The following is a 21,553-nucleotide window of genomic DNA, read 5'->3' as shown; positions in this document are numbered from 1 at the left end:
GCCGCTGAACCCCATCTAAAAATATGTTGTTCCAGGGACCTCCCCCAGAAGCAAAGATTTGAGTTAAAAACGTTAACGTATATTCCACATTTTCACGATTTTTCAAAAATAGCATTTTTTCAATAGCTAAATTATAACATAATGTTTAAATAACATGTACTACACAATGTTAGGTTTTTTTCAGCAGCCTCTCCATGTACGGCATGTTGCTCTAGACTAGAGCATATAATACATCATCGATACGTTGCGATGAACACATCTGCAGCTGTATATAAGTCGAACCTTTTGGCTAGAGCTTAAGGATAATACTCTACAGCGTGCTATCATGTCTGACATTAAGGCTAGGTTTGACGCGGCGGCCGTGGAGGTGAAGCAGCTGATGGCTAAGCCCGAGAACGAGGAGATGCTCAGAGTCTACGCTCTGTTCAAACAGGTCACCGCGGGGGACGTCGACACAGAGGACCCCGGCAGTGGGGGGGACCCCGCCGGGAAGGCCAAGTGGGGCGCCTGGGGGAAGCAGAGGGGGAAGAGCCAAGAGGACGCCACGAACGAGTACGTGGCGCTGGTGGACGAGCTGAAGGCCAAATATGGAATGTAGTAAAAGTTCTGGGTGGTGACGATGAACCAAAAAGACCACCTTCATTTTGTCTATTTGAAGTTTTCATTTCAGTTTGAATTGCCTTTTTATAGCGCTTTTCCAAGTGCTCAAAGTGCTTTACAATGGTTCATTCATCCATACATTGGGAGGTGAAGCGGCGAACAGTCGACGCCAGCGTCCTCACTTCCCACATTCACACACCAATGGTGGCGAGCTCACACCGACCGACTCATTGGAGGCAAGGTGGGGTTCAGTGTCTTGCCCAAGGACACTTCGACATGTGGACAGGAGGGCAGCCGGGATTCAAACCGCCACCCCAGGGATCATTGGACGACCTGCTCTACCTCCTGAGCCACAGCCGTTTAGTTAAATTTGTTCATAAAGTGGGTTTACTAGTAAACCAGACAGTGGCCTTAATTGTGGTTAGAGTGTCCGCCCTGAAACTGGGAGGTCGGGGGTTCGATCCCCGGCCGGGTCATACCAAACACTGTAAAAATGGGACCCAAAGCAAAAATAGCTATAGGCAATATATAGTACAATAAGCCATAGAAACACTGAGGACCACGCAATTAACAAATGAGCGCTTTAAATAGCTGGTTGGGGACTTATTTTTTTGTAGAAGAAGAAAAAACTGTTTTGGTACAAAAACAATAGGGGGTCTTCGTCCCCTTCGGAACCCTAATTACCACTTCCTCCTATACAGGCCTTATTCAGAAGCCAGCCTCTTCGTAAGACCACAAGACTGTATTTGTCAGGGGCGAGATTCTAAAATGTCATAAAAATTAAGTAAAAAAACAAAATGGTACCATCAAAAATGTATTCCCTGCAGTTAAAACTGGCATGGCTAAACAATTTTAAGATAGATTACATAGACTTGCTTATTTTTGTAAAGCTTTTTAGCTTGTTTTGTTTTGTTATTCATTTTTTGTTAAGACCCAATTTTAATTTTAATTTCAGTTAATCTTTTGTTGATTGAAGACAGACAATTTGAACTGGTCTGTAGCCTCAGAGGGAGCATGATTGTAAAATGACCTAGTTGTCATTCAATGATTTGAATTTTTTTCCGAAATTGATCCACCAAGCAGTTTAGATTTAGTTGAGATTAGCTGCAGGCAGGCAGGCAGGCAGACAGACAGACAGACAGTCAGACAGACAGACAGACAGACAGGCAGGCAGACAGACAGACAGACAGACAGACAGACAGACAGACAGACAGACAGACAGACAGACAGACAGACAGACAGGGCATAATTAGGTGAAGATGTGTAGCCTAAATTAGTTTTGTTTGTTCTTTATCTCTTAGATTTGATTTCAAATTGTTACGGGACTCCCAAAACAATCTTTGCCATAAATATATACAGACCATGACACTGCAGTATTAGATAGTGGATGAACGAACAGTTTCCACAGCCAGACCAGAACAGACCATGACACTGCAGTATTAGATAGTGAATGAAGGAACAGTTTCCACAGCCAGACCAGACCATACAGACCATGACACTGCAGTATTAGATAGTGAATGAAGGAACAGTTTCCACAGCCAGACCAGAACAGACCATGACACTGCAGTATTAGATAGTGAATGAAGGAACAGTTTCCACAGCCAGACCAGACCATACAGACCATGACACTGCAGTATTAGATAGTGAATGAAGGAACAGTTTCCACAGCCAGACCAGAACAGACCATGACACTGCAGTATTAGATAGTGAATGAAGGAACAGTTTCCACAGCCAGACCAGAACAGTTGCTGAGCTCCGACACCATGCAGTCACAACGCCTCCCATTACACTGCGACTACCACTGTACAATATAATGATGTGCTGTTACAGTGGTGGACAGTAACGGAATATATTTACCTGAGTACTGCTTCACTTAAGTAAATGTGTCGAGTATCTGTACTTGAGAGTACTATTTCTTTTTTTTGAGTGGTGCAAACCACTCCAACAACAAGCTTTGTTTGTACCCGTGTATGTATGTACCTGTACGTGGCCCCACGCACAGGTGAGCATGGTTGCTATGGTTAGTGTGTGACGTCACTGCACCACTCAGTTCACAGGGGGGGGGGGGGGGTTATTATTAATCGAATATATTGGAATGTTTGATGAGGACTGCACTGGGGTTATATTTAAGCAATATCACATGAGAGGGGGTGGTTTAACGTCATTAATGCACGCCTGCGATGCTGCAGGAACGACCCCGCAGGGCGACTTCCGAAAGCAACGCAGACAGTATACAACAGTTACCCTTAAAACTAAGGAAATCACTGAAAAAACATATTTTTTAAAATGACAGATGTAGTCACTATACGGCCACAAATGTCCCAAGAAAGTAGCTAGCCTATAGCCACCGAGTTTGCTAGCACTCTGGGAGAACAGAGCAGCTGAATTCTTTGTTTTGATTAGGTGTGGAGTGGTGCTCGTTTGAACCACGGCTAGAAGGCTGTTTCAACCAATCAGATTGCTTCCTCGAAACGACCTGTTGTATAATAGTGATTGATAGGAAAAGGATTAATTAGGGGGTGAACTGTTGAATGTAACTGGGTGGGGTAGCTATAGTACTGTTATGGCCCTGTGGGTCATAATGTGTATATCCCTGTGGTGCTCTGTCTTTTTCCCTCAGTGTTTGTGTGAATGAGTGAGGAGTGACTGATAGAGGACCAGCTGGGGTGAATGAGTGAGGAGTGACTGATAGAGGACCAGCTGGGGTGAATGAGTGAGGAGTGACTGATAGAGGACCAGCTGGGGTGAATGTGTGAGGAGTGACTGATAGAGGACCAGCTGGGGTGAATGAGTGAGGAGTGACTGATAGAGGACCAGCTGGGGTGAATGTGTGATGAGCAGTGATTGAGTGAGTGGTTGCCAGCTTGTGTGAGTAGACTGAGTGGTGTATGAATGTGATTGGCTAACTACCAGGTGAACCATGCTGGTGATTGGCTCCTCTGACCAGGCTCACCTATAAAGCTGCCTGTTGTCAGTTTTTATATATATTTTTTGTATTAAAAAAATCACACCCGTGTGAACTGGGTGACCGTAGCAACCATGCTCATTTTTTCTGCACAGACAGACAGACAGACAGACAGACAGACAGACAGACTAACAAAGCCAGTTGTAGGAGTGGTTTACACCACTCAAAAATAAAATAATAGCTTGTGATGTGATCTAGATGTATTCGGTATGTAGGGGTGGGTGACCTCTTTTGATGTCAACTTTGTATTTTGATTTCCGTTGTTTTGTTAGGGGTTAAATGTTTGATCTTAGGGGGGAGGTGTTATGGCCCTGTGGGTCATAATGTGTATATTCCTGTGTTCTGTCTTTTTCCCTCAGTGTTTGTGTGGTTGCCCTAGACTGGGTTGTAATAAGTACAAAGTGTACAGAGAGTGTAATCAATGTTAATGGGCAGTCTCGCCGTGTTCCCAGTGCACATTTAGATAATGTGCATTGTTTCAGTGGTTCGGTTTAATGGGTGACTGAGTGGCGCTCCCTCCCTGCACACCTGCTGCGTCGTGTCAGATGTTGTTAAGCCTGCCCTCCTAACATTGGCCGCGGCACCTGGCAGGCGCCCTAATGCTTAATTTATGCACCGCCACCGTTTGTACGACATGCGGCGCCCAGCTCCCCCGAAAAATAGCAAGTTCCACAAGTTCAAAATAGGTTGGCCTCACACGTGGAGAGCTTGTAGATCAGTTCCTCTTGGCATGCGACACCAGGGTACACTAGTACAATGTAGAGCTTGTAGATCACTTCCTCTTGGCATGCGACACCAGGGTACACTAGTACAACGTAGAGCTTGTAGATCAGTTCCTCTTGGCATGCGACACCAGGGTACACTAGTACAACGTAGAGCTTGTAGATCAGTTCCTCTTGGCATGCGACACCAGGGTACACTAGTACAACGTAGAGTATAAACGTGGCTTCTGGCCAGAGAGTGTAGGGACGGTGCTAAATGGGGTGTGGACAATTAAACGGTACGCTGCCGGACGGTCCTCCTGTGGCTCTCCGGCGGTCAGCAGCGATTATGTGTTTTGTGAACAATCTCATCTGGACGATGGACGCTCAGCAGACGAGGAGGCAGATGGTCGGTTAGATTGCTCGGTGCGTGCAAATTAAAAAGTAGCTTTATTCGTTTATTTAGATTTATATCTGATGCTATACGAGATCACTGCTCACTGATCACTGGCAAGGTCGCCTGCCATGGAGGGCCCAGTACGTCTCGAGGGTCTCCCAGCGGTGGAGGTCAGTGAGGGGACGTGAATGTATACAGAGCTCTGCAGCCCCTGCACGCCAGGAGAAGTGAATGTATACAGAGCTCTGCAGCCTCTGCACGCCAGGAGAAGTGAATGTATAGTTGTATACAGAGCTCTGCAGCCCCTGCGCGCCAGGAGAAGTGAATGTATACAGAGCTCTGCAGCCCCTGCGCGCCAGGAGAGGTGAATGTATACAGAGCTCTGCAGCCCCTGCACGCCAGGAGAAGTGAATGTATACAAAGCTCTGCAGCCCCTGCACGCCAGGAGAAGTGAATGTATACAGAGCTCTGCAGCTCCTGCACGCCAGGAGAAGTGAATGTATACAAAGCTCTGCAGCCCCTGCACGCCAGGAGAAGTGAATGTATACAGAGCTCTGCAGCTCCTGCACGCCAGGAGAAGTGAATGTATACAGAGCTCTGCAGCCCTGCACGCCAGGAGAAGTGAATGTATACAGAGCTTTGCAGCCCCTGCACGCCAGGAGAAGTGAGTCATTCTCTCTGCTGGGTCATCGACATAGCCCTGAGCATTCAATGACAGAATTATATATACATAATGTACTGTATTGTACTGTACATGCAGTACAGAAGCACATGAACAAATACTGTAGAAACAACACAGGATAATAATGGGGAAAAAAATAATAATATAGGGGTCAAAAGTTTGAGGGAGATGAAGGAAGCCTCCTATTATGCTGCTAATCCAAGGCGCCAAAGGCGGCCCTTCCTCACAATGGCTTTTCCTTGATGTGTGCATTGCTTACAGGATGTGATTTCACTTCATGAGACCTTTACGTTCTGCATATTATTGTCTGTGTTCCGTGTTCACTGAAGTGTGCTGCTGTAGGAAGCATTGGAGCCGTGGCTTAACCCTTTCTGACCTGAGATCAGATTCTAAAAATGTCTTCTACATCCTAGCCTGGAACTCACCTATGCTTTTTATGGCATATATAGGCAGCTCCCGGCAGGATCCGACGGGAGAAACTATATGCGCAGCTGCGCGACATGAGACTAATTACTTAGAGCGACAGAGAGAGAGGAGTGTGTGTGTGTGTGTACATGTGTGTGTCAATTTAACAAAGGTGCAGACGATCAGAAATCAGCAGAGAGTGAGCGATGAGTTTGCGCTACTTTATGCCAAATTAATTAATTTATGGAAAAACACAAACATTTGAATTGTGAAGATACAAATTTGCCACTGCCACTTAAATAAGCTTTGCCTTGGATGAGGATGCTTGCCTCTCGCGTGTCTGTGTGCACAGATATTGGCGTGCTGCACGTTTCAGAGGACAACATTAACAATGTCATCATCCCCAGTCCAGGATGAATAGTGATGGATCGCTGCCCAGTCCGTGACTTCTTTTTACCTTCCTCATCGTAAACAAATTAATCCAGTCAGGATTTCGAAGGATTACGTCCGAAAATAGCTAAAATAGACAATCCACGATTCTACGAGCTCACCATAGTGAGATCTGCTATTTTTGCTATACTTTCGACAGTGGTGTTTTTGTCAGGATGGAGTTACAATAATTGTTTTGCACTTTTGCACACCATGGTGACTGCACCTTTCAACAGAACAAGACATTATAATAACCGCCTACAGTAAGCACTGAAAACAAGAGTTTTTGTTTTAATTTTGGTGTAAAGTGGTACAATTTGGTAGTGAATGATGAAAGCAGAGACATTATAGAGTTTTGCAGTGGTGCAACCACTTTCTTAAGTGACTATGTGTGTGCCTGGTTGGGTGGCTGGCTGGGTGGGTGGCAGTGGAGGGACCCACACACGGTAACTCTGTCATTTCTCAACCGTTTCGGACGTGGGGCGGCTCGCCGGAATCGGGCCGGCACCCTGGGTGCTTTCCTGTGGGTCTGGAACCCCCCCCCTAGGACCCCCACACGGAGTTGCACCACTTACTTCACACGGGTGTGATTTTTTAAATATGTGTCAGTACTCTGGACACCTACTGTAGATCCCGTCCATCCACACAGTTCTTCGTCATCAAGTGCCACTGTGTATTTGCATACATGTTGTCCATTGTATTGTCCTGTACTTCAAAACGACGCTTATATACAGTACTGTACCCAAGTGGTTATGGATTACTATTACAATAGGGCTGCCTATATGGTTGGGGGGGGACGACTCAGAGAGGAGGACAGGCGATGGTGTGACAGATATTTAACAGCCTGCGATAAATCTGGGTGCTTATATAGCTTGGAAAGTTTCGGCTATAAATTGCTGAGCCCCCCGATCAAGGGGACGTTACGTGCATCTCGGTGATGGTGGTGACATCGATTTCATTTAGAGCTCTCGTCAAGCGCAGCTCTCCGGATGACAGCGAAAATAACAAAGGACCAGAAAGACGGGCTGGCAAAAAAAGCCCTTTGGGACCCGCTCTTCACTGTAGTGCTTTATCCCATTTTGGGCGGGAACCCTTTTTGGTGTTTTAAAGCATTATGTTATACTTTAGCTATTGAAAAATAGCAGATCCACAAGCTCATAGCTATGAGCTTGTAGGTCTGCTATTTTTGAAAAATCGTGAAAATGGTCCTCAAACTTTGAATATATATTATTACAGAGTGAACATTTTAACTAAAATCTTTGCTTCTGAGGGGTCCCTGGAACAACATATTTTCAGATGGGGGGCGGAGGCATATTACATATAATTTGTGGGGTCCTTGACATGAAATATTGAGCACCACTGATTACAGAAACATACGTTTTTTCAGAAAACTGTCAGGATTTTGAAGACATTTTTTAAATTTCGACGTCAGGCCTAAATGGGTTATTCAGAGCCAACATGGCAACATGGGGGAAGGGGCGCTTAAACAAGCACTCAAATAAATGTTTGGCCTTGTGTTCTTGCATGGTGGAGCTGATTGTATATATTGTTCACATTGGTGTTTAAAGTACCGACCATTTGAATTACTGCTGGATAGTGGCAGCTTCAGGGATTAAACCGTCACTCGAGCCAACTGTCCGTTAAATGTGTGAAGCTCGTGGCTGTGCAGTCGAGGAGATGACTCTGTGGAACGTATGCTCCATAACAGAGTAAGACATGGCACAAACACCTCCTCACACAGACTGCTCCATAGCAGAGTAAGACATGGCACAAACACCTCCTCACACAGACTGCTCCATAGCAGAGTAAGACATGGCACAAACACCTCCTCACACAGACTGCTCCATAGCAGAGTAAGACATGGCACAAACACCTCCTCACACAGACTGCTCCATAGCAGAGTAAGACATGGCACAAACACCTCCTCACACAGACTGCTCCATAGCAGAGTAAGACATGGCACAAACACCTCCTCACACAGACTGCTCCATAGCAGAGTAAGACATGGCACAAACACCTCCTCACACAGACTGCTCCATAGCAGAGTAAGACATGGCACAAACACCTCCTCACACAGACTGCTCCATAGCAGAGTAGGACATGGCACAAACACCACCTCACACAGAGTCCTCACACAGTGTCAAGGGACATTTCATTTGCATCTCCAATAATAACCAGTGGAAAGCAACACTTTTGAAGTCATTTTACTTTACATCGCAGAGCCAGAGGTCCAATTTTTGCGCTCTCATTAGAAGTAAGTAACCTGACTCCGCCAGATGGGGCAGCAGAGAGTACACTGGGTTCCCCCCTCCTGCTCCCATCTGGGAACTCTCAGGCAGACTTGATGATCCGGCCACCAAACGGCCTGGCCAATCAGCGGCAGCTAGAGGCGGGATCAAGACATACACAGTGCTGCCTTGAAATTAAACGGGTTGAAAATCACTGCTAGAGACATAAAAACCTTCTCTTATTGGGGTCCCTGGCATGTCTTTTCAAATGGGGGTCCGCGGGTTAATTAGTGTCAATTTGGGGGTCCTTGACATGAAAAAGTTTGGGAACCACTGACTTAGAATACGAGACCATAAGAATCATACAAAGTTATATAATAGGACATATATTATAGTAAGGGCATTTTATCAGGTATTTGACCAATCTGGGAACTAAATCGTTACCAAGAAATTTCTTCACCAATGTGTTTCTAAAGGTGTCTAATAACATGTACTAAAAGTTTGAAATTCAACTCCCGTGGGAAAGTTGAGTTATTAGCATAATATGTGACCATACCCATAACATCCTATATAAGGCAAAAAAGTCCAAATTTCATCATTCTTTAAGTAGCATGTGACATATGAAACTAGGGTGATTTCATGATTCTGAATCCATTCCAAGCGTTAGTTTTGCACAAAAAACACTCCTTGGGCTAAATTAGGCCATATCCACTTGACCAAATGTGCCGACCTCATCACGTTTGTGTTTCCTCCCAAGGAGTGTTTTTTGTGCAAAACTAATGCTTGGAATGGATTCAGAATCATGAAATCACCCTAGTTTCATATGTCACATGCTACTTAAAGAATGATGAAATTTGGACTTTTTTGCCTTATATAGGATGTTATGGGTATGGTCACATATTATGCTAATAACTCAATTTTCCCACGGGAGTTGAATTTCAAACTTTTAGTACATGTTATTAGACACCTTTAGAAACACATTGGTGAAGAAATTTCTTGGTAACGATTTAGTTCCCAGATTTTCATAGATTTCTCTTACTATTATCATGCAAAGCAAGTATAAAGCTTGTTGAGGGAGTAGCGGCGATATGCATTGTCACATCCACTGATTCCTTGGTGTCAGTGTTGTTGTGATCAGACTAATCATCTCCCCGGCTGTCTCCGTCTTGCCGATCACCTCTCCGGTGCGGCGCGGTGCGGCGCGGCGGCGCGGTGCGGCGGCCATGTCACGGTGAACCCGGCTGCCACTTTACATGATTAGTTTTATGCAGTCGCACTGTTGGTTATGCCATTTAGGCCTGACGTCGAATTGAATAAAAAAGTCTTCTGAAAGAATGTTATATTCAAATATTTGTGCCACATTTTCACGGTTTTTCAAAAATAGCAGACCTACAAGCTCGTAGCGCGCCACTCGGTGGCGCGCTACGAGCTTGTAGATCTGCTATTTTTCAATAGCTAAAGTATAACATAATGCTTAGTTAAAACACCACAACAGGTTCCCGTCCAGAATGGGTTATGCATGATGGAGGAGAGAGCAGAGCGAGCGCCAGAAAGATAGAAGACAGAGACGGATCCTCCTGCATGTACGTCTGAAAACGGAAAACTCATATCTCCATTAGGGCATTCACTTCTAGTCAATTTTTACTAGTTGTCTTCTTCATCCTGACAGTTTTCTGAAAAAGCTATGTTTCGTTCTTCGATTTTTCAAAAATAGCAGACCTACAAGCTCGTAGCGCGCCACTCGGTGGCGCGCTACGAGCTTGTAGATCTGCTATTTTTCAATAGCTAAAGCATAACATAATGCTAACACCAAAAGGGGTTCCCTTCCCGCCCCCAAAATGGGTTAAGACCTGAGGCGGTTTCTTCTAAATCCTAACAGTTTTCTGGAAAATGTACAGTATGTTACTAGTTGACTAGTTGCCTAGTTTACTTTTTTTTTAATAAATATTTGTACATTTAAAAACTGTGTACATGGTGACTATAACTATAATCTACCTGATCTTGAGGCCTATAAAACCGGGAAAAAAATAAATAAAAAAACCTTTTTTTTCTTATCAACTAGTCAACTAGTACCAACAAGGTCGACTAGTGGATTTACTAGTCGACTATTCTCTTATCATCATACATCAGCCAATCAAATCATCACATTCCGTGCTACAAACAAAGACACAAAGCTGTGCATTATTAGGAGGGACTCTAGCACCCCTCTAATGTGTGGACATACAAGGTTTCCACCAGCGACAATTTGCTCGCGGCTGAGAGTGATTGGGGGGGGGGGGGGGTGTGGGGAGGGTTGACGACCTAATCACTGAGTCTGATTATCTTCCCTGTACAATCAGACAGCAGACACAAGGAAGAATGTGTAATTAATTATTAGACAGAAATTAAGCATAAATAAAACAACAAGAGGATAATAAGGCAAGGTAATGCTTATAGTATAACTTTGATTAAAAATAACAGAACAGATCTGTGACTTTGCTCCAGATAATTATTGTGGTGCTTAGAAAGTCAACATTAGTGTAGATTTGTGTCCAACACAAACATTAAATTCCCATTGACAATGAATGGAGAATTTACGACTGTGGCGACTGTGGCTCAGGAGGTAGAGCAGGTCGTCCAATGATCCATGGGTCGGCGGCTCGAATCCCGGCTCCTCCTGTCTACATGTCGAAGTGTCCTTGGGCAAGACACTGAACCCCAAATTGCTCCCGATGTGCTGGTTGGTACCTTGCATGGCTTCCGTTGCAATCGGTGTATGAATGTGTGTGTGAATGGGTGAATGTAATGCACTATGTAAAGCGCCTTGGATAAAGGCGCTATATAAATGCACCATTTACGTCATATGTGAACGAGCAAATCTGTATTTTTGAGGGGCGCTATAGCCCCTCCAAATACAGGTTTAATGTTTGTTTTTAGTTCAATGTTTGTTTTTAAAAACGCCATCGACAATGAAGATAAATTAATGTCTGTTTTGTCCCTAACACAAACATTACATCCCAAACACAAACATTACATCCCATTAACAATAAAGAGAATTTAATTTTGTTTGTTTTGACACCGTTTGTTTTACATCACCATTACATGTTGTAAGATGCTATAAGAGCGCCCCTCACTTCACACGAGTGTGATTTTTACTTTCTTTACTTATTTTTGAGGGGTGCTAGCATCTCCTAAATGCAGCTATTAGCGTAGATTTTCATCTCACACAAACATTAACCCATTCTGGACGGGAACCCCTTTTGGTGTTTTAACTAAGCATTATGTTATACTTTAGCTATTGGAAAAATAGCAGATCTACAAGCTCATAGCGCGCCACCGAGTGGCGCGCTACGAGCTTGTAGGTCTGCTATTTTTGAAAAATCGTAAAAATGCGGCACAAATCTTTGAATATATATTAATTCAGAGCCAACGTTTTGTTTTTTTTTGACGTCAGGCCTAAATGGGTTTAGATTCCCATTGACAATGAATGGATAATTTACGTCATGTGTGGACGAGCAAATCAACATGTTATGTCATGATGATGTACGATGATAAGAGCGCCCCTCACTTCACATGGGTGTGATATTTTTTATTTTATGGGGGGAGACCTGTATTAAAAGACATTGCTAGTTATTAGTCTGCTAAAGATAATGCATGTTTTTCCAAATCCTGCTGAGACATAAATCCTTTAATCCTGGATAAATTCTTAAAGTGATAGTGCTGACTTTACTTTTTTCTTTTTTTGTATCTGGTTCTGAGTACTTGGTGTCACAGGGCTGGACTGAGACGAACATTTGTCCCTAACATTTTGTCCCAGTCTGAGTGGGAGTGTGGGTGTGTCTGAACCACCTGCATTCTATCCCCTGCAATCATGCCCACAGTATTTAAGTCTCTCTGCAATCCTTGCCAGATTGTCTTGTGACCTTCCAAGCACCCAAGCCCTATTCAAGCCTTGCCTTTGCCTTACCGATATCTGTTTTGCTTTAGACCACGATTTTTGCCAAGCCCTTGCCGGTACTTCTGCCCTCACTGATGACTGCCTTTGGATTTTGACCTTTGCATTCTACTGTTTTGATTTTTTGCCTGACCCTTGCCTGTTTTTGAGTGGTGCAACCACTCCAAGGAACAGCAATGTCCGTGACGTTCAACTATGTGTGTGACTATGTGTGTTTGTGTGTGACGTTAATGAACACCAGTACCAATGAGTATTGAGTACCAAAAGTGGCGCTGTTGTGCCAGAAACAGAGAGAGAGAGATAGTGCTGCACTGTTGCCTGCTAATGAGAGAGAGAGAGAGAGAGAGGGGGGGGGGGGGGGGGGATTTGCACCACTCAGTTCACACAGGTGTGATTTTGAAGTTTGTGGATTAAAACCCGTTTTCAGTGACTTTTTGTGTCTGCATCCTGAGTCCTTTCATTTTCACCGAATTTGGCCCAGATTGGCCCACCACAACCAGCACGCAGATGCTCTACCGACTTTTCGTGTCGAGGCACATACAAATACTTGTAGAGTGCCTGGATGGTAACCGCAAGGTTGCCAGTTCAAACCCGGGCTCCCCCAGAGTTACTGTCGAAGTGTCCTTGAGCAAGACACTGAACCCCTAATTGCTCCTGATGTGCTGGTTGGTGCCTTGCATGGTTTCCGCTGCCATCGGTGTATGAATGTGTGTGTGAATGGGTGAATTGATGCACAATCTATGTAAAGTGCCTTTGGATAAAGGCGCTATATAAATGCACCATTTACCATTTACCATTTAATCTAAAAGGACACGGATGCTTTCCCGGTTTGTAATGCAACTTAAAATGCTTAACCGGTTTCTTCTTCTCTGTTCTCCTCACAGGACGGAGTCGAGGGCCTGTCAGACGCTCGGGACGGAGGACGATAAGCCAGCGGACACCGCAGAGACCAGAGTGGACGCTGCTGCGGACAGGAACGGCTGCATCAGAGGCAACAAGGGACGCAAGCGTGGCGGGCACCACCACCGCAGACGTCGGCGCGCCAGGAGGTGAGTGGCTCTCTCTCTCACACCTCCACTCATGGACGACGTGCACACATACCTGTAGGCCTGACTCACACCTTTACATCTCACACCTCCACTCATGGACGACGTGCACACATAGGCCTGACTCACACCTTTACATCTCACACCTCCACTCATGGACGACGTGCACACATAGGCCTGACTCACACCTTTACATCTAGCATACAACATTGATGCATGCTAGATGTAAAGAAAGGGTTTGTTTACATCTAGCCCCAATGCATTTCCAATGGAAGTCGCATGGTTTGACACAACATTTGTGTTGCACGGCTTTCGGCTGTGTTTCGACTGCCCCTCATACAACACAAATGTTGTGTCAAACCATGTGACTCCCGTTGGAAATGCATTGTGAGCTTGCATCAGTCAATACGTCTCATGCATCAGCTATACATCAATCTGTTGCGAAGGTGTGAGTCAGGCCATAGACATCAAAGGGGGCTTCAGCCCCTGCCCTTTTATCCGTCTGTAAAACAACTGCCCTTTCCAGACCACGAATCCAGCATTTACTACATGGTGAAAGAAATGCTAATGGATTTCCTTTTCCATGCCATACCGGACGGCAGAATTCAGGAGAATTGCTTTTTTTCCCCAAGTCTCCTGAACTTGAAACGCAGAATTTATGCGTTGAACGAATTTGTTTCGAAATCCATGTCGTTAGTTACACCAAATCTCCAGTAGCTAAAGAGTGCTGGGTTGCGCCCCGAAAATAGCTGATCTACAAGCTCTCAACGCACCGCGCTGCGACGCGTTGAGAGCTTGTAGATCAGCTATTTTCGCTATGTTTGTCCAAAAGGGCCCTCTTATGGGATTACAGCCCCTGCCTCTCTAACACTAGGGACTTTAAGCAACGACTGTTTCAGGACGGTGACGCTATGCGGAAGTACGGCGGCTATGACGCCATCGCCGTAGCTGTCAAAAACAGGCAGTGACAATTTACAATTTACAATTTAGGCATTTAGCAGACGCTCTTAATCCAGAGCGACTTACAATAGGCAAGAACAAAAAGCATGGGAATACATCACATATGTAAAAAAGCATTTATCGCGAAACATGCGCAAGCCAAGACCGTGACTAGAACACATCTATATAATGACACTATACATACAAACTATACTTAGAACATATCTATATAATGACACTATACATATAAACTACACATATATGCTATACTATGCTGTACATATATACTATGAAGTGCTATGACTACATACAATGCACTTATTGTGCTGTCTACATGACAAATGGAGGGAAAGGGACATTGAAAAAGAATGGTCAGATTTCCTTTGTATGCTTTTCCATCATTTCAAGGAAAAGCACATTGTCTTGTTGCAGATAAGGCCTTTCCCTCCTAATGTCTTCTGTCAGTGAGTCACTTTGGGGGGAAATTCACGATTTCCTTTACATAACTACTAATTTGTTGTATTTTTTTTTATAATTTTTTTTGCTTTAGTAACTTTCTGATTAACACAATCGGTGCCGATGCCTTCAAAATAGGAGCTCTGGGGTGCCGGAAAGACATGGCCGCTTTTACTCTGAAGACCCCCCCCCCCCCCCCCCCCCCCGGAAACAATCCGGAAGAAAACCAGAGAAATATTTTGTTGGCTTACCTTGGTCTCGAGTCTATTATATCGCTAGAAGCTCCAAAGCATTCATATTTTGAACGAGAGGCATGTTGAAGTCAGAAATGAAGTGCGTAGTATATCCATCAGATCAAAACCACGGAGAGCGCCCTAGCTGGATTAGGAGAGACGAGGCATTCTTTCTGCCGTGCTAACAGCTAAGTGAACGGTAAGCTAATATGACTGTAGGCTTCGCTCTACGGTGGCCGAGTGTCCGACTGAAAAATTCAGAATATTCTCCCCTCGCCTGATATCATTGAGGATGCGCTAGGACGTGTACACACGTCCAATGTACGTGTCGATTGGGTTCCCTAGAACGCGTGGAGCCGTCCTACGGACGGAAGCGGTTAAGGTGCTGATGACAAACAATACACAAAACCCCTGCAGGGCTCAACTCTGACTGCAAAAACGTGAAATAATCTCCACGTTGTAGTAAACATCCTTATCAGGTCAGGAACAGTGTGGAGCAACACAAAGGTGCTGCTAAGAACTCTGCACCCGCTGTCAGTCGGCTCCTGTCTTTCATGGACACCTTGAACCAAACAACTTTCTTCATAAGCCCTGAATAGAACGCCTTTCCTCAGAACTGTTATTCTAAGGTGAGAAAGTTGAAGATTTGTTTTTTTCATAAGGAAACTGTCTAAATACGGCACACATACCATATTTTGTATGATTGGATGAACTTTACTTTGCTGCCATTACTCTGTTTTGGTTTTTTTAGCTTAACAAGTCAGAAGTTCTTTTTGTTTCTTTACTTTGCTTAAAAATAGAGGCCAGGGTTATCATGTGGTTAACAAATTGGATTCTTTTTTTTTACATTTTATTCCACACTTTTGCAGTGATACATCACATAAATATATAAACCAGTAAGACGCCTGAGGGCGAGAAGCGACTATTGCCCTAAAGTGCGAGGTCGCATGCACACATCCACCTGGGTGACAGCAGACTGCTGGGCGAGTGCCTGGGTGACAGCAGACTGCTGGGCGAGCGCTGGCGCTTTGGAATGGGGGTGTCAGATCAACATATCCGCCTGGGTGACAGCAGACTGCTGGGCGAGCGCTGGCGCTTTGGAATGGGGGTGTCAGATCAACATATCCGCCTGGGTGACAGCAGACTGCTGGGCGAGCGCTGGCGCTTTGGAATGGGGGGGTCAGATCAACACATCCACCTGGGTGACAGCAGACTGCTGGGCGAGCGCTGGCGCTTTGGCATGGGGGGGTCAGATCAACATATCCTCCTGGGTGACAGCAGACTGCTGGGCGAGTGCCTGGGTGACAGCAGACTGCTGGGCGAGCGCTGGCGCTTTGGCATGTCTATATATAGATGGTCTATACTGTACATAGACGTTTAACAAACTTCTAATCAACGTCTAGGCTAAACTTAGACCACTAAAAAACTTTCATTTTTAGACCGATGATAACCCATTTTTAGACTAATTAGATGACTATTGCTCAGTGGGGTTCTTACAGCAGGAAGAAAGACATTCAGAGAGAGAGTCAGACAGAGAGAGAGAGAGAGTGTGTCAGAGAGAGAGAGAGAGAGTGAGAGAGTCAGAGTCAGAGAGAGAGAGAGAGAGAGAGTCAGAGAGAGAGAGAGAGAGAGTGTGTCAGAGAGAGAGAGAGAGAGTGAGAGAGTCAGAGAGAGAGAGAGAGAGAGAGAGAGAGTCAGAGAGAGAGAGAGAGAGAGAGAGAGAGTCAGAGAGAGAGAGAGAGAGTGTGTCAGAGAGAGAGAGAGAGAGAGAGAGAGAGAGAGAGAGAGAGAGAGAGAAATGTTCAGGAAACATCTTTCTGACTGCTATGCATCTGGGCAGCCTCGCGTTGGCTTCAGTGATTAGGTTTAAAATGAGCATTATCAGGGAAACTGGACCCGGTGTGATGCAGATTAAAATGTATTGGCAGAGGGAGGAGGAAGGTCTGGCAGGGCATCTGGGTCAGCGGTGCCAACAGAACACACTGGTAAATATGGTGACGGTCCGGAACACATCGGCATGGAGAGACAGGACACTTACAGCTGTTCCTACACAGTGCACGCACGCACGCACGCACGCACGCACGCACGCACGCACGCACGCACGCACGCACGCACGCACATACACACATCACGTGCACAGGCACACCAGAGGTGCCATGTCTTGGCACACTGTCAGGCAGAAACGCCATATTTTGTACTTTGTTGTCACGCATAAGCAGCGAAAACAGCCAAACTACAAACTCACAATAATACTTCATGAGTATGTAGGCACAAATCAGCAGGAGGCATAGATTATTCCAAAGGGGGCACTTTATTTTTGAGCCAGAGTAGACGTTAAAATGACCCGCCCAAACCATGTGACAGCATTAAAACCATTTTCATATTGTAGTCTACACTCTACAGTTCTCTGAAAGTGACCAGACCCTGTAGTCTACACTCTACAGTTCTCTGAAAGTGACCAGACCCTGCGGCCACACAGCAAACAGCAGCCCATGGTTTTGATGCGATCGCACCAACAAACCGTGACAAAGTGCCGCCCGTCATGATAATGCATCCACGTAGCCCTAGAGACTATAGGTGCCTGCTTCATTGGATGATAATGCATCCACGTAGCCCTGGAGACTATAGGTGCCTGTTTCATTGGATGATAATGCATCCACGTAGCCCTGGAGACTATAGGTGCCTGTTTCATTGGATGATAATGCATCCACGTAGCCCTGGAGACTATAGGTGCCTGTTTCATTGGATGATAATGCATCCACGTAGCCCTGGAGACTATAGGTGCCTGTTTCATTGGATGATAATGCATCCACGTAGCCCTGGAGACTATAGGTGCCCATGTTTCATTGGATGATAATGCATCCATGTAGCCCTGGAGACTATAGGTGCCTTTTTCATTGGATGATAATGCATCCACGTAGCCCTGGAGACTATAGGTGCCTGTTTCATTGGATGATAATGCATCCACGTAGCCCTGGAGACTATAGGTGCCTGTTTCATTGGATGATAATGCATCCACGTAGCCCTGGAGACTATAGGTGCCTGTTTCATTGGATGATAATGCATCCACGTAGCCCTGGAGACTATAGGTGCCTGTTTCATTGGATGATAATGCATCCACGTAGCCCTGGAGACTATAGGTGCCTGTTTCATTGGATGATAATGCATCCACGTAGCCCTGGAGACTATAGGTGCCCATGTTTCATTGGATGATAATGCATCCACGTAGCCCTGGAGACTATAGGTGCCTGTTTCATTGGATGATAATGCATCCACGTAGCCCTGGAGACTATAGGTGCCCATGTTTCATTGGATGATAATGCATCCACGTAGCCCTGGAGACTATAGGTGCCTGTTTCATTGGATGATAATGCATCCACGTAGCCCTGGAGACTATAGGTGCCCATGTTTCATTGGATGATAATGCATCCACGTAGCCCTGGAGACTATAGGTGCCTGTTTCATTGGATGATAATGCATCCACGTAGCCCTGGAGACTATAGGTGCCTGTTTCATTGGATGATAATGCATCCACGTAGCCCTGGAGACTATAGGTGCCTGTTTCATTAGATGATAATGCATCCACGTAGCCCTGGAGACTATAGGTGCCTGTTTCATTGGATGATAATGCATCCACGTAGCCCTGGAGACTATAGGTGCCTGTTTCATTGGATGATAATGCATCCACGTAGCCCTAGAGACTATAGGTGCCTGTTTCATTGGATGATAATGCATCCACGTAGCCCTGGAGACTATAGGTGCCTGTTTCATTGGATGATAATGCATCCACGTAGCCCTGGAGACTATAGGTGCCTGTTTCATTGGATGATAATGCATCCACGTAGCCCTGGAGACTATAGGTGCCTGTTTCATTGGATGCAGAAGGCTGTCTCCTCTCTAACAAATGGCTTTCGGTCCGTGGAGTTGGCAGTTTGGGAGCATTAGCAACTGAAATGCATTAGGGCTGATTAGACTGCCTCGACCCAAGTACCCTCTCCCAGTAATGAGAAAGCTTTGTCACTCATTAACACCTCTCTCCCTCTCTAGCCGTGGAGGGAAAAAGCTTATTTCTCTCTCTCTCTCTCTCTCTCTCTCTCTCTCTCCCTCTCTCTCTCTCTCTCTCTCTCTCTCTCTCTCCCTCTCTCTCTCTCTCTCTCTCTCTCTCTCTCTCCCTCTCTCTTCCTTTCTTTCCCCGTTTCCTTTGATGCGGTGCTGAGGAGAGGGAGAATTAGGAGCGCAGTTGATCGCTGGTTAGTTTTGTGAACGGCGTTGACTCTATAGTGTCCCGGAGAGAGTGTGGTCTGTATTTTGTTGGGGCGAAATTGCATTAGTGCCACGAATAAGTCACAATTACTTGTGTTGTGTGGATAATAAAACATCATATGCTCAAATTGTCAACGCAGGGGGGATTGAACTAGTGATATGTTGAGAATATTTTATTCCACTACCAGGACTGAGTGAACGAATTCCCTTTGTTTTCAGTCAGCTCTGCTTGTTCTTGTACAATACAGAACCATAGGTGGGCCCAATGGGCTCCAGGGACCCAGCGGTCCTTGAGGAGGTTCCAGGGGGTCCCTATAGCATGGGCTCCAGGGACCCAGCGGTCCTTGAGGAGGTTCCAGGGGGTCCCTATACAGAACCATAGGTGGGCATGAGCTCCAGGGACCCAGCGGTCCCTTGAGGAGGTTCCAGGGGGTCCCTGTAGCATGAGCTCCAGGGACCCAGCGGTCCCTTGAGGAGGTTCCAGGGGGTCCCTGTAGCATGGGCTCCAGGGACCCAGCGGTCCTTGAGGAGGTTCCAGGGGGTCCCTATAGCATGGGCTCCAGGGACCCAGCGGTCCTTGAGGAGGTTCCAGGGGTCCCTATACCATGGGCTCCAGGGACCCAGCGGTCCCTTGAGGAGGTTCCAGGGGGTCCCTGTAGCATGGGCTCCAGGGACCCAGCGGTCCCTTGAGGAGGTTCCAGGGGGTCCCTGTAGCATGGGCTCCAGGGACCCAGCGGTCCCTTGAGGAGGTTCCAGGGGGTCCCTGTAGCATGGGCTCCAGGGACCCAGCGGTCCTTGAGGAGGTTCCAGGGGGTCCCTGTAGCATGGGCTCCAGGGACCCAGCGGTCCTTGAGGAGGTTCCAGGGGGTCCCTGTAGCATGGGCTCCAGGGACCCAGCGGTCCTTGAGGAGGTTCCAGGGGGTCCCTGTAGCATGGGCTCCAGGGACCCAGCGGTCCTTGAGGAGGTTCCAGGGGGTCCCTGTAGCATGGGCTCCAGGGACCCAGCGGTCCTTGAGGAGGTTCCAGGGGGTCCCTGTAGCATGGGCTCCAGGGACCCAGCGGTCCTTGAGGAGGTTCCAGGGGGTCCCTATACAGAACCATAGGTGGGCAGCGCTCTTGTCGTCGTACATCATCCAAAAAAAAAAGAATATACTTCTTCATGAATTAATATTGTCAACTTATGTTATTATCTTTTAACCATGATGATTTATTTGTTTAAAAAAACAAACTCATATCCTCTATATCGAGCATTAAAACAGTTGCACTGTGTAGCCGATTTGCTCGTCCACATATGACGTAAATTCTAGTCCTTTCATTGGCATTTAATGTTTGTGTTGCCACAAAAATCTGATTTGTTCAGACACATATGACGTACATTCTCCTTTCATTGGCAATGGCAAATGTAGGATGTATGGGACGGGCTACAAAAAACATTAGCTTGGAGGTTCTACTGTGGCCAACTGGCAGTGTGTGTCTGACGTTTCATGCCGATTGGATCCGATTGCTGTGAAACATTGAAGTACAGTGCAATACAGTACTTGAGTAAATAGGGTAGGTAGAGCAGGTCGTCCAGTGATCCCTGGGTCGGCGGTTCGAATCCCGGCTCCTCCTCCTGTCCACATGTCGAAGTGTCCTTGGGCAAGACACTGCGTCCAAGGAGTCGGTCGGTGCTAGCTCGCCACCATTGGTGTGTGGGAAGTGAGGATGCTGGTGTCGACTGCACATTCATTCAATGCATGAATGAATGAACTGTAAAGCGCTTTGAGCACTTGGAAAAGCGCTATAAAAATGCAATTTCTTTTAACACTTTGAGGGCTTTAAATTGATTGATCAAACTATATGCCCTGCTTAATACGCTATACCCGACATTTGTTTTATGTGTTTAAATCGCCGTATTTTAATAATTAAAAAGAAACTCCGTCTTTGCTGCGGAGCTGGTGGATAGAGCTTCATGTTATGATGACGAAAGCGGAAATCAACCCATGTGCTGGGCTGCTAGGGCTTCTGGGAAATTGAGGCCAATACAAGTGAACGGGGGTTTTGTCCGCCTCCAAACACCTCTTGGAGGCGGATCTTTTGGCGTAGCAAGATGGCGGGTGGTGCGATCGTAAATAAAAAACGGAGGAACCTATTTTCGCTGGATTTTCACGGATCAAAATCCCAAATACTTCAGCGTATGATCTAAAGGTATAATAAAACAATCTCGGCAGCGTAGAATATTTGATTAAAATGCGGGTAACGCGTAGTACGCAGTAGAACTGTTTTAATGTACCTG

General features: G+C 45.9%; 2 protein-coding genes across 2 annotated transcripts in view; both read left to right on the top strand.

Annotated features, from left to right (window-relative positions):
- Positions 1-325: 325 nt before the first annotated feature.
- LOC306933703 (uncharacterized protein) lies at positions 326-598 on the top strand (the record flags this gene model as incomplete). Its single annotated transcript, XM_079516013.1, has 1 exon — positions 326-598. The coding sequence occupies one exon, from the start codon at positions 326-328 to the stop codon at positions 596-598; it is 273 nt and encodes a 90-aa protein (XP_079372139.1).
- A 7,489-nt stretch (positions 599-8,087) lies between these two features.
- The window catches only part of srrm4 (serine/arginine repetitive matrix 4), a gene marked incomplete at its 5' end in the record, with an annotated part of 49,222 nt that continues 35,756 nt past the window's right edge, over positions 8,088-21,553 (top strand). The window contains 3 exons of the mRNA XM_079516011.1: positions 8,088-8,128; positions 9,546-9,638; positions 13,226-13,390. Coding sequence (XP_079372137.1) covers positions 8,088-8,128; positions 9,546-9,638; positions 13,226-13,390 — 299 coding nt within the window. The remainder of the gene's footprint in view (positions 8,129-9,545; positions 9,639-13,225; positions 13,391-21,553) is intronic.

The sequence above is a fragment of the Electrona antarctica genome (assembly GCF_951216825.1).
Source record: "Electrona antarctica genome assembly, chromosome: 12".
NCBI classification, from domain to species: Eukaryota; Metazoa; Chordata; class Actinopteri; order Myctophiformes; family Myctophidae; genus Electrona; species Electrona antarctica.
Note: the sequence above shows the minus strand (reverse complement) of the source record. Positions and strands in the feature narration are given on the sequence as shown.